Source organism: Eumetopias jubatus, unplaced genomic scaffold (genome assembly GCF_037043125.1).
Source record: "Eumetopias jubatus isolate StellerSeaLion01/CBP00866 unplaced genomic scaffold, mEumJub1_p1.0 scaffold_8, whole genome shotgun sequence".
NCBI lineage: Eukaryota > Metazoa > Chordata > Mammalia > Carnivora > Otariidae > Eumetopias > Eumetopias jubatus.
The window spans coordinates 141,754,891-141,767,827 of NW_028274814.1; the positions used below are offsets into that span (position 1 = coordinate 141,754,891).

The 12,937-nt window shown below is 54.3% G+C and overlaps 1 protein-coding gene across 3 annotated transcripts in view; it reads left to right on the forward strand.

Moving 5' to 3' along the window:
- The window catches only part of ZBED4 (zinc finger BED-type containing 4), a 30,989-nt gene extending 20,913 nt beyond the window's left edge, over positions 1-10,076 (forward strand). For all 3 annotated transcript variants that reach the window (XM_028115468.2, XM_028115469.2, XM_028115471.2), the window contains one exon: positions 4,970-10,076. In XM_028115468.2, coding sequence (XP_027971269.1) covers positions 5,313-8,825 — 3,513 coding nt within the window. In that variant the 5' untranslated portion in view covers positions 4,970-5,312 and the 3' untranslated portion in view covers positions 8,826-10,076. The remainder of the gene's footprint in view (positions 1-4,969) is intronic.
- Positions 10,077-12,937: the final 2,861 nt, after the last annotated feature.

The window sequence follows — 12,937 nt, forward strand, 5'->3', positions numbered from 1 at the left end:
ATCAATTCAATTCAGGAAGTACTGATATCTTACCAATATTGGATTTTCCAAATCAAGAACTCCATCTCTTTAGCAGTGTTTCCGTTTTCAGTGTACGGGTCTTGGACATATTTTTTAAAAGTATCTCTATTTTATATTTTGTATTTTATATTGTATGTTAAATATGGAATTTTTTAAATTTTCATTTTTCAGTTATTGTATATACAAAAACAATTGCTTTTTTATTTTTATTTTTTTCTAATATTTATTTGGGAGAGAGAGCAGGGGGGCGGAGGAGAGGGAGAAGCAGGCTTCCCGCGGAGCAGGGAGCCCGATGTGGGGCTCGATCCCAGGACCCCGGGATCATGACCTGAGCCGAAGACGCTATAACCAACTGAGCCACCCAGGTGCCTCAGTTGCTTTTTTAAATTAATCTTGTATCTTGTGATTTTCTAAATTCACTTATTTTTAGTAGTTTTTATAGATTCCTTATGATTTTACCCTACACGTCCAACATGAGTGAAGACAGTCTCACGTCTGTGTTTTCAGTGTATGTGTGTCCTGTGTCTTGTGTTGGACCCCCTGCTTCTTGCTCCTGCTCCAGCCTGCGGCTGACTGGCAGACACCCTTGTCCTGTTCCGATCTTCGGAGGACGGTCTTCAGTCTTTGTGATGAAGCATGAGTGACACTGACTGTAGGCTGTTCTTATGTGTCCTTTGTCAGGTTAACAAAGTTTTCTTTTGCTGAGAATTTTTATCATGAATGGGTGTTAAATTCTATCAAATGTTTTTCCTGCACTGTTGAAATGATTGTATGGTTTTTATTCTCCTGTGGTGAATTACATTGACTTATTTTCAGATGTTAAATGAACTGTGCAGTCTTGGATTAGCCCTGTTTGGTCCTGGTGTATTATACTTTTTATTACTGAATCTGATTTGCTAATGTTTTAAAAAGGAATCTTCTTTTATTTTTATGAGGGTCATTGGCTATAATTTTAAAATCTTTTTCATTCTGGAAAATTCAAGCATATCCACAAGTAGAACCGTAAACTGCATCCAGTGACGGCTGCCATGTGCCTGTTCTGTGATCATCCACACATGGACAGTCTTGCTTCATCTGTACCTTCTGTCCGCCCCCCACCCCAAACTGGATTATTTTGAAGCAAAACCCAAACAGCATATCATTTCATCTGTAGATACTTGAACATAAAACTTAATCGTAATACCATTTCACCCTCCAAATAAATACTTTGTTAGTAGATTCAGACAGGCACTTAGTGTTCACATTTCTCCAACTGTCTTCGTAATTTTTTTTATTTATTTTTGTATTTGGATCCTGACAGGTATCTGCTTGGGAGCACTCTCCCCCACCCTCTTTGTTCTGCAGTTTCATTAGTGTGTCTGTTTGGATCCAAACTCAGGTCATCCCCTCACTTAGTCTGTGTGCAGTACTTTATGCTTCTGTATATATTCACATCTGCCCTTAGTTCTGGGGACTCTGTTGGGAACCCCTCTGACACCGCCCTCCCTCCGCCTGGTTCCCTGTGCCACCAGCCCTGTGTTCTGTGTCTCCATCTGCTTCTGCATCCGTGCTGCCTTCTTTGTTTGGATCCATCTTCAGTTTATTATTTGTTTCTTCAGCTGGTTTGAATCACCTGTTTCCCTTATTTTGATTTTCATTCTAAATTTATATAATTTCTTTTTATTGAGATGTCATTCACACATCATAAAATAAACCTTTTTGAAGTATACTCATAAGGTCGCAACTATCTGATTCCAGAATTTTTAATCACTCCAAAGGAAGGCCCCAGCCCATCAGCAGTCATTCCTGTCATGCTCCTCCAGCCCCTGGGCTCCCCTCACTACTCTGTCTCGGGGGGTCCGCCCCTCTGTGAACACTGCAGGTGAACTCAGTCCCACAGTGTGCGGTCTTTGTGTCTGGCTTCTCTTAGCTCGGTGACGTCAAGGTTCGTGTCATGGCAAGCACAGTCTTGCTGTTGTAGGGATGCATCACATTTTTTTTTTAAAGATTTTATTTATTTATTTGACAGAGAGAGACACAGTGAGAGAGGGAACACAAGCAGGGGGAGTGGGAGATGGAGAAGCAGGCCTCCCGCAGAGCAGGGAGCCCAATGCGGGGCTCGATCCCAGGACCCTGGGACCATGGCCTGAGCCGAAGGCAGACGCTTAACGACTGAGCCATCCAGGCGTCCCTGCGTCACATTTTTTAATCCACTCATGGATTATATCTGGGTTGTTTCCACTCTGTCTGATGCCATTCACATACAGGTTTTTGAGTGAGCACACATTTTCATTTCTCCTTGGTATCTATGTGGGATTGCTTGGTCATATGGGGACTTCGTGTGTGTTTGGGAAGCTGCCAGAGTGGGTTTTGAATGGGCCCCAGTGTCTCACACCCCCACCGGCTGTGCACGGGCCCCAGCGTCTCACACCCTCACCGGCCGTGCACGGGGCACCGTTTTTCCACATCTGTGTCCACACTTGCTATTGTCCATCTTTCCGAGTCTAGCCATCCTGGTGAGTGTCTCATTGTGGTTTTGATTTATATGTACTTACAATTCTATTTTTTAAAAAGTCTTTTCCAAATCTGGCTTCTCATTTTTATAGTGTCTTATTTTTTGCTCATTTTTCTTTGTTTTCTACATTTTATTTTTTTAAAAAATTCATGTAATTGTACTTATGAGCTATGTGATCACACATTCTATTTCAGAAATACAGTTATGATAATTACTCTGTGCTGTGTTGATGCCAGTGAGTCTTTGTTGTTCTAAATCTGGTGCCTCTCCTGGTTCTCACTCCTGGTGGCCTGCTTCCTTTATGCTTACTGATACTTTATTTAGAAGTTAATTTTTTATTCTGAGTATTTGGTCAAACTTTGTGGAATTCGTGATCTGGGATGCTTTCTGGCTTCTGGCGGGAGCTAGCTGTTTTGTAAAGTGCACACACTTTTTTAGGTTGACCGCATGTCCTGCTTTGCCCAGCAGGCTCCAGGTGAGCCTGTCATCTCAACATTATTGTTAGTCTTGTTTCCCTTTGCTCTCAGAAGCATGCTGCTTTGGAACACACCGGAGGGCTGGCCTCGCCGCTGTGGCTCCTGGCACTGGGTGATGGCTCACCTGGTTGCTGTGGGCGCTGCCGTGGACAGCCTTGGTTTGCATAGTGAGGGCACGGCGCAGCCGCCGTGCAGCCAGGTGGCAGTGGGAGCTGCCACGCGAGAGGGTGCATCCAGGGGAGGCACCATGGCTGGGCATGGGGCAGGGGCACAGGCAGGGCGCGTGAGGCCAGCTGGGGCGGGGGTAGAGGCGCAGCGGCTCTCACCACTCCCCATCCTGCCAACCCCAGTGCCCCCGGCGTGGGCCATCCCTGTGGCCACAGAGGCCCTGGTGGAAGGGCAGGCAGCTCTGCAGGGAGCAGCTTAGACCCAAGGCAGAGGGTCCCTCGCTGTGGGGCCTGCAGCCCCAGGCAGCCAGTTGGCCTAGCCACGGATGAGCTAGAGCCCCACGGGGCTGCAGCCACTGCACCAGTAGATACAGTGTTCCTCACTGCGTGTTTTGGCCCCAGCCCTGCTGGCTGGCCCCACTACTGGCATCAGGTGGTCATTTCCAGGCACCCAGCGCCCCACAGCAGCCTCTTCTGGGCTGTGCTGGCCCCAGGAGGGCAGGATGGGCATGAGGCGGCCAAGGATGCATGTCTGCACAGATGGTGGAAGCACAGACTGAGTCTTGAGCCGGCCTCCTGGGGACTGCTGGGGCTGAGGCCGGCCTCCTGGGGCAGGCAGTGACCCAGTCCGTCCCACATCCCCTCCGTGGGCGCTTGAACGTACATGCAGAGCCCGTCTAGACCCCAGCCCAGCAGGCCCCATCTGACCCCACAGGACAGGTGAATGGGCACTGCCCTCGGCTGGGCACAACCTCCCAGCCAGGCAGGGCCCCAGCAACCTGGGCAGCTCAGCTTTGGCTAAGTCGTGGTGAGGGACCTGGTCCTCCCTGACCCGTGGCCTCTGTGGCCATTTTGTGTGACACCCAACCCCTCTCCTCCCACAGATCCTGTGCTTCTCATTTTCTTGATTTCTCCCCCTTGTTGGTTTTTACTTGGGGGCTGGTTGAGCCAGAGGGTCAGGAATCTGCCTTTCGTCCTCCCACTTGGCATTCTGGTTTTGGTTTATGAATAGTTTTAAGTTTTTCTGTGCTGACTGTATTTCTAGTAAACCCCTGGTTGGTGTAGGAAAAAAAAATAAGCTTATCGTAGGTTTTCTAGAATCCACTGTCGTATATAAGCACACTCTTCCTGGTATCTCTGCTGCTGGGCGCAGGAACAGCCTCTTGTTGCTGCCTTAACCCTGGTGGCCTCCTGTCGTCGTCCCCCACCCCCCGCCGTGTCTACTCCATCCGTGTGTGCTGCCGCTGCCTCCTGCTCAAGCACCTGCCTTCGCGGCGCTGCAGACCGGCCCCGCGCGTTGGCTGCCGTGTCCTGGTTCCCAGTGCCGGTGTGGCGCCGTGGCGCCCAGGGAGTGGACAGACGGGACGTGGCCTGACGCGGCTCGGCTCTCGCGGACTCCCGCTTACATGCTGGGAGTTGCTCTTGTCTTTGTGGCGTTCAGTGTTTGGTCTGTGAATTGAGTATCTCGCAGGTCAGATGGGTTTCATCCCCACTTGATGTATTTGTTCTTACCGCAAAGTGTGGGGAGAGGGGCTCTATACCCCGTGGCCCAGCCAGCCTGTTTCCCCAATCCTTTACGGAGAGGCCCTTGGAACTTAAACTCGTGTCCTTATTTTTTGCTTATTTTGTAGTTTTAGGGTATTTTCCTTGTATTAAGTGGATTGTGAAACGTCAGTGAACAAGTGTTTTTGATTTTAACTTACCGTTATGGAACTTTTCCTGTGCTACTGAGGCGGATGTACCCATGTCGGGATAGATTTGAAACATACGATTTAGGTCAGTGCTAACCTTGATTGCGTCTTCTTTTATAGATGATGCGAAAGGGTCATCCTGCTATCAAGATGACGGCGGTCCGGTTTCCAGGACAAGACTCAGGTCTCCGGTGTGTCAGTTCGTGTCTGCGCCCAGAAGCAGGTCATGGCGGGGCTCCTGGCAGGTGGCACTCCACGCCCTGAGATGAGATGGCGTGCTCTCCACATGCCCTCTTCTTCGGTCAGGTTTATGGTCAGCCACATTCATACGCATCTTGAAAGATGGAATTATTTTTTAAAAGCTGAAGATAACGTACGTTTGGGGGCACAAATGAGCCTTTGGATCAGGTTTTTACCCACCTAAGATAACGTGACAAAGCAGCCAGAGTAGTTATGGTCAGTCATGGAGAATAACCAGGAAACTCGTCCCAGAAGGGATGGTGAATTTGTTTCTGATAAAATAAGTTTTAAAATAGAAGAGGAGGATGCTGTTCGAATCCCTAATCACAGTTTGGAAGGAGTGGAGTTTAAGGGCGAGCAGGACCGGCACCAGGCGGAGGGTGGGGGGGAGCGGGCGGAGGCCAGGGAGGCAGGCGGGGGCTGCGAGCCCCCCGGGAAGTGCCTCGCTGCCGACCAGGAGGAGGAGTACGGGTCTCTGCTCTCCCACTACAGCAGTGCGCTGTACGACGTGGCCATGGAGGCCGTGACACAGAGTCTCCTGTCGGGCCGGGGCGTGAGCTCCAGAAAGAAGTCCCCGGCCTGGAAGCATTTCTTCATCTCCCCCCGGGACAGCACTAAAGCCATCTGCACGTACTGCATGAAGGAGTTCAGCCGAGGGAAGAATGAGAAGGATTTGAGCACCAGCTGCCTCATGAGGCACGTGAGGAGGGCGCACCCCACGGTGCTTATCCAGGAGAACGGCGGCATGCCGGCCCTGCCCTCTCTCTCGCCCCCTCCACTGAGGCTGCCACCACAGCCCGCCGACACCGGGGACTTGGGGGCCGTGCTCTCACCCCTCAAGCTTGCCCCAAAGCTGGCGTCCAAGGTCCCGTCCCCCGATGACATGACGGAGGAATCTGTGGTGTCCTCTGAAGAAGTCCCCTCCGATGCGTCGGCCTCTGACAGGTACGGCAGGGAGGAGGCCCTGGGGGGGCCGCCGCACCTCCCCACCCTGCCCTGTGAGGAGGGCGCGGAGAACGGGGTGGAGAAAAACCCCCCGCTCCCGAAGGGCACATCCGGGTCCAGGAGGCGGTCCGCCGTGTGGAAGCACTTCTACCTGTCGCCCCTGGATAACTCCAAGGCGGTGTGCATCCACTGCATGAACGAGTTCAGCCGAGGGAAGAATGGGAAGGATCTGGGCACCAGCTGCCTCATCAGGCACATGTGGCGGGCGCACCGATCCATCGTGCTGCAGGAGAATGGCGGGGGCACAGGCATCCCGCCCCCCTACGCCGCGCCCCCCACCCTGCTGCCCGCCCTGCCGCCTCCCGACGGAGACCCGAGCTCCGTGTCGTCCTCTCCCGGGAAGCTGGTCCAGGAGTCCCCCTCGGCCTCCTCCTCTCCTGACCGGCTGACTGAGGACCTGCAGGTGCGTTTGAACGCCGGAGACGCCCTGCCGGAAGACGCGTCGGCGCTGTCCTCTGACGACGTGGGCGAGGCCTCGCTGGCCCCCTCCCCCGAGAAGCCACAGGCTGGCGGGTTGAGCCCCAGTCTGCTGGACTGTGGTGCTGTGTTCCAGCAGAATAAGAAGGTCATGAAGAGGCTGAAGTCGGAGGTTTGGCAGCACTTCTCATTGGCACCCATGGACAGCCTCAAGGCGGTGTGCAGACACTGCGCCTGCGTCATCAGCCGGGGCAAGCGGGGCGACGTGGGCACCAGCTGTTTGATGCGGCACCTCTACAGACGCCACCCGGAGGTCGCGGGTGGTCAGAAGGGCTCTCTGGGCGCCAGTCTGGCAAACTCTCCGTACGCCACGCTGGCCTCTGCGGAAAGTTCCTCCTCCAAATTGACTGACTTGCCAACCATGGTTACGAAAAACAATCAGGTTCTATTCCCCGTTAACAGCAAGAAGACCTCCAAGCTGTGGAACCACTTTTCCATCTGCTCTGCAGACCCCACGAAGGTCGTGTGCCTGCACTGCGGCCGCACGATAAGCAGGGGCAAGAAGCCCACCAACCTGGGCACCAGCTGCCTTCTGCGCCATTTACAGCGGTTCCACAGCAGCGTGCTCAAGACCGACGTGCCCAGGGCAGCGCGGGCCCCCTCGCCCAGCCTCCGGGGGCCCCTGAGCACACAGCTGTCAGGAGCTTCCTCCTTCGATGACACCAATGAGAAGTTTTATGATTCTCATCCAGTTGCCAAAAAAATCACAAGTCTCATCGCAGAAATGATTGCACTTGACCTCCAGCCATATTCTTTTGTAGACAATGTTGGCTTTAACAGGCTGCTTGAATACTTGAAACCTCAGTACTCTCTGCCCTCGCCTTCCTACTTCTCGAGGACAGCCATCCCAGGTATGTACAATAATGTGAAACAGATAGTCCTGTCGCACCTGAAGGAGGCGGAGAGCGGCGTGATCCACTTCACGTCCGGGATATGGATGAGCAACCAGACCCGCGAGTACCTGACGCTCACCGCCCACTGGGTCACCTTCGCGTCGTCGGCCCGGCCATACTGTGAGGACCACCACTGCTCAGCCCTGCTAGACGTGTCTCAGGTCGACTGCGACTACAGTGGCAACAGCATCAGGAAGCAGCTGGAGTGCTGGTGGGAGGCCTGGGTGACGTCCACCGGCCTCCAGATCGGAATCACTGTCACCGACAACCCGAGCATTGGGAAGACGCTGAGCGAGGGGGAGCGTGCCAGCGTGCAGTGCTTCAGCCACACGGTCAACCTCGTTGTCAGCGAGGCCATCAAGAGCCAGCGGATGGTCCAGAACCTCCTCAGCATCGCACGGAAGATATGTGAGCGGGTGCACCGGTCGCCCAGAGCGAAGGAAAAGCTAGCAGAGCTGCAGAAGGAGTACCAGCTGCCACAGCACCACCTCATCCAGGACGTCCCGTCCAAGTGGAACACGTCGTTTCACATGCTCGAGCGGCTCATTGAACAGAAACGGGCCATTAACGAGATGTCCATCGAGTGCAACTTCAGAGAGCTCATCAGCTGCGACCAGTGGGAAGTCATGCAGTCCGTGTGCCACGCGCTGAAGCCCTTCGATGCCGCCAGCCGGGAGATGAGCACCCACGTGTCCACGCTCAGCCAGGTCATCCCCATGATCCACATCCTCAACCGGAAAATCGAGATGCTCTTTGAGGAGACGATGGGCATCGACACCATGCTGAAGTCCTTGAAGGAAGCCATGGTGAGCCGGCTGGCCGCCACCCTGCACGACCCGAGGTACATCTTCGCCACGTTGCTGGACCCTCGCTACAAGGCCTCCCTGTTCTCGGAAGAGGAGGCGGAGCAGTACAAGCAGGACCTGGTCAGGGAGCTGGAAGTGCTGGACTCTACCTCCGAGGGCGCGCCTGTGCCCAACGGCTGCGGCGCGGGCTCCCCCTCACGAGCTGCCGTCGGGGAGGAGAACCTGTGGGCCCTCATGGCCAAGATGACGAAGAAGGGCCCCCGGGAGAAGACAAAGGTGCCCGAGGACATGGTGCTGGCGTACCTGGAGGAGGAGGTGCTCGAGCACACCTGTGACCCCCTCACCTACTGGAACCTGAAGAGGTCGGCCTGGCCGGGCCTGTCGGCGCTGGCCGTCAGGTTCCTGGGCTGCCCCCCGAGCATCGTCCCTTCTGAAAGGCTCTTCAACACACCAGCAGAGAACGGTAGCCTCGGCCAGTCCAGGCTCATGATGGAACATTTTGAAAAGCTCATCTTTTTGAAAGTGAATCTTCCCCTGATATACTTTCAGTATTGAAACTCGCAACGGAGCCGCCGGACAAAAACTGTTGTTGCCCATCAGGCACCAGCTGTCTGGCCCGGGGCGGTGGCGCGCCCCGGGCGGGGCCGTGTGGGATGAGGCGGGCACGAGCCTCCCCGCCCAGCATCACTGTAATGTCTACGTGTGCCTTACTCCCAGCCCTGCAGGCCGGGCGTCGCCCGCGAGGAAAGGCCTGTCTTGCCGATGATGAAATACGATGATGAGGATTTCATTCATAACTGTAAAGTTTTTTTAAAGTGGGGGGTTAGTAATTTGTCTTACTAGGACGTCAGAGGAGATGTAAACAATTTTATTCTGTAGGCTTTTTATTCAATTATGTAAAAACCACAAATCAGGTACTGTATTTTAGTTAAAAATTGCTTTAATTCAACAGAACAGCTTTTGTGGCTGTTTAATGAAATCTGTAAATAGGAGGTGGAGTTCAAGCCATCCTGGCTAAGCAGTTTTTAACTGCAGGCTCTAAAGTATGTCGAGTACAGAGAATATTCTGGAACATAACTGTTTACTGCAACAGAGGTGTGGCATTTGAAGAGGAAACTAAACGTAGACGTGTCCTGGAATGTCGGTTCTGTGGTGATTTGGTAAAGGGAGCGTTCCCGGTCTCTGCTTCTGCATTCAGGTTTTATTTGGTCGACCTTGATCATGAGCCCCGGACACCTGCTGTCGAGCCCGCGCTAGGGGCCCGTCCACAGCACTCCTGCCGTGGACACCCCGAGCCTCGGACCTGCTGTCTCGACACCAGGAAGCTATCTTTTGAAATTTGTGCACTGACCCCATGACCCCAATTTGATCAAATTATGTATAAAATCCTTTTTAGAAGAGATGGCTTGTTAACAGGGAGGAGATCGTTCTATTGCAGTTGTAAGAATAGCCTTAGGTGTCTAGATTTTTTTTTTATATATAAAATAGGGAAGATTCAGCCATCACTGGGGTGTTTTAGAATCCCAAGGACAGCAGAATGAAGCGTCAGTTGTCATTCTTTTAACGATGATCTGTCTTCAGAATTTTTGCTTCAACATCTAGAAAAGGGTTCATTTTCTTACTTCAAACCAATTAAATATTCTGGATGAAACAAGTCACTCATTTGCCTGTGACCTTTTAGAAAAGTTGTTTTGTTAAAAAAAAAAGTACCTATTATTAATCTGGATTTGCATTGACTATGTTTTAGTGTATTTATAAATGGTGAACTCAGTTTCTGAAATTAAACTTTTTATTTGCAATTTTCTACTGCTGGAGGACACTGGCTTTTTATTCTGAGGATGACAGGAGGGTCCTACTCTGGGGAGCCACGCTCACGCAGCCTTTGGAGTCGGAATTTTCGTTGTGGCCCCGACAGGGCGGGGGGCTGGGTGGTGGAGATGTGACTCATGGCAGCAGCAGCGTTTCTGATGGCGGGAACGCCACGGCGAGACCTCGGGGGCTCGGGTTCACAGTCCGCACTGCTTCACACTGGGTGCCGGAGGGGAAGAGCATCCCTCCGCCATGTGGCCTGCGCCCAGACGCCCGAGGAGCACCGGCCAGGGACACACTGGAGAGTCATGCTGACGTGGTGCTTTCTGCGTGAGTCTCTGTGAATGTGTGCGCAGAGTGATGCTGTGGGGAAGCCTTCGCCAGTTTGGGGTTCAGTCGGCCGCCAGTCTTCCCCAGCCAGGATCTAACCGAGCTGCAGGAAGTGAGGCCAAAGTCCGGAGCAGATGTTAGGAAGTTCGGGTATTGAGCCCATGGCTTCCCCAGAAGGAGCGCTCATGTCTCTGTTGTGCAAGCTGCACGCGCCTGCCCGTGAGTTCCAGGAGCCGAGCGCTCGCATGCGTGCGTGCGTGTGTGTGTGTGTGTGTGTGTGTGTGTGTGTGGTCGCCTGGCTCCCAGCAGGGTGCTGAGAATCTGGGACTTGCCCAGGCCTCTGGGGTTGACCCAGGTCTCCACCTGGGGGAGGGTCCGACCGCGCACAGATGGCGAGCTGTGGGCCTGCAGGACTCCCCAGCCTGTTGGTGTTCGGTGAGGCTGCCCTGCCGGAGCAGGGCCCCACCCTGGACGTGCTTGGGCAACCCCGTCCGTTGGCTCTGAGGCTGCAGAGGCTATGAGGTGACTCGGTGGCTCAGCCGTCCTGGCTGTGGGGCTGCACGTGGGCAGGAGGGGGGCCTGCCAGACATCGTGGGCTGTCCCCTGAAAGGAGGGAGCACAAAGTAACTGCAGGATGCAACCTGTCATTCGCTCGGTGACCAAGTGGCCCTCCTTCCCCCGGGCCCAGGCCAGCTCCTGGCACAGAGCGGTGGCTAATGTGGACGCGGTCCCTGCTCATCAGAGCCTGTGGTCTGGGCTATGTCTCCGTGAAGCTTGCTTGGAACGCAGCCCTGGCTGTGCCTCTACTCCTTCCTGCTCCGCAGCCGTGATGGAAGACACCCCGGACCCACAGAACACAAGGGTTTGCAGCACATTGGTTCTGTTGCTTCTGAGCTGGTCTACTTTTCTGTCCAGCTTTCAAAACCTGTGGCCTCAGGCTGCCGTTGTCCAGCGAGGCATGCGGGTGACAGTCCACGTGGGAGGTGTGGGAGGGGGCTGCAGAGCACACCCCTGAGCGCTGGCCCCAGGGAGGTGCCCCCTCTCACACATTCGTCCCACCTGTGGCCGGCGGGTGGTTCCGGAACCCGGGCGCTGTCCGTGTCCTCGAGTGGCTGACGGTCCCGTGGGAAGGAATGGCTGACATTGACAGCGGTGTGCGAGGGGGACGGGGGCCAGCCTCCAGGGACAGCAGGTCTGTTATGTGATGTCCCGCCTTCACTCTGTTCAAACCTGAATCGTGAGCTGCTTGTTTCAGATGCCAGATGACATTTTGGGCAGGCTGCTTAACTTCACTGGTCACTTATAAGAAAAAGCCCTTTGTATAAGCTCAGGATCTCATTTCAGTGAATAAATGTATGTTAGTCAAACCCCGGGCTTCATTTAACGTTAAAATGCCCTTCCCTTCCCCTTTTGACTCAGGCGGCGGCTGGTGGCAGACCGGGCCTCCCCGAGAACCATCAGGGCCAGAGCACATAGAGTTTTAAAAAGAGCTTCCTGACAACAGCGCAGAGCAGGCACCCCTTCCTCAGTCCCCGCGGGGACACCGGCTGGCATGCAGAGAAGGTGGCGGCCCAAGCTGGCCACGGTGGCCCCGGGCGGGGAGAGCAACGGTGGTGCGGCCAGGAGCCCAGGTGCCGGAGAAGTGGGGGCCTCCGCAGGGGCCTTGTGCTGTACGGCAGCCCGGAGGCGGGTGCCGGCTCCCGCGAGGTGTGCGTGCCTGGACGGCAGCTGGGAGCTAAGCAGGCGCCCCATGCGGGAGACATGACTCGGCGCCTGCCACTGTGGGGGCCCTGGGTTCCAGGGCCAGTGAGAGACCAGCCTGCACACAGCGGGCTCGACGACATCAGGAACACGTAAATTTCTTTCAGTGAGAAGATCCAGAGTGTCTAACTTCACATAATTCACTCTCAGTAAGAAAATATAATACATGCCAAAAAAAAAACAACCGTGACCAAGGACTGTGAGACGGAGGGGAACAGACTAGAGACAGACCCATGGGCATCCGAGGCAGAGCCGAGACGTGGGCTCTGACTAATCCACTCAGGAAAGTTGACGTAAGGGTGGGGATTGTCGCCAGAGCGTGAGAATCTGATGCGGGACAAGCCAGGGATTCAGTCCGCGGGTCGCATGTCCGAGGGCGGGTCGCGTGTCCCACGGCACAGGGGCATCAGCAGCGTGACCCCGCCCAGCCCGGAACGCTGCGGGCCCGCGGGCCCCCGGGCCCCCGGGCCCCCAGGCCCACCTCCCCTGCAGCCTCTGAGGTTTGCATAAAGCACCTTGTTCAAGCTATTTTAATAATTCCTGTGTGCAGCTATTTTAATGAAAACTATATATAGGCAGGTTTTCATAAAATCCAAACTAGTTTTAAAAATTATTTTATCTTAAAACGATCTCAGTCTTGCGGGACTGTTGCAAGTACGACACAAAGAACCTCCTCCCTGAACCTCTCGAGAGGGTGTTGTGGGCCTGATGCTCCCCGGCCCCCGAGTGCCTGCACCCAGGAGGCTCACCTTGAGAGGGGTCAGCCC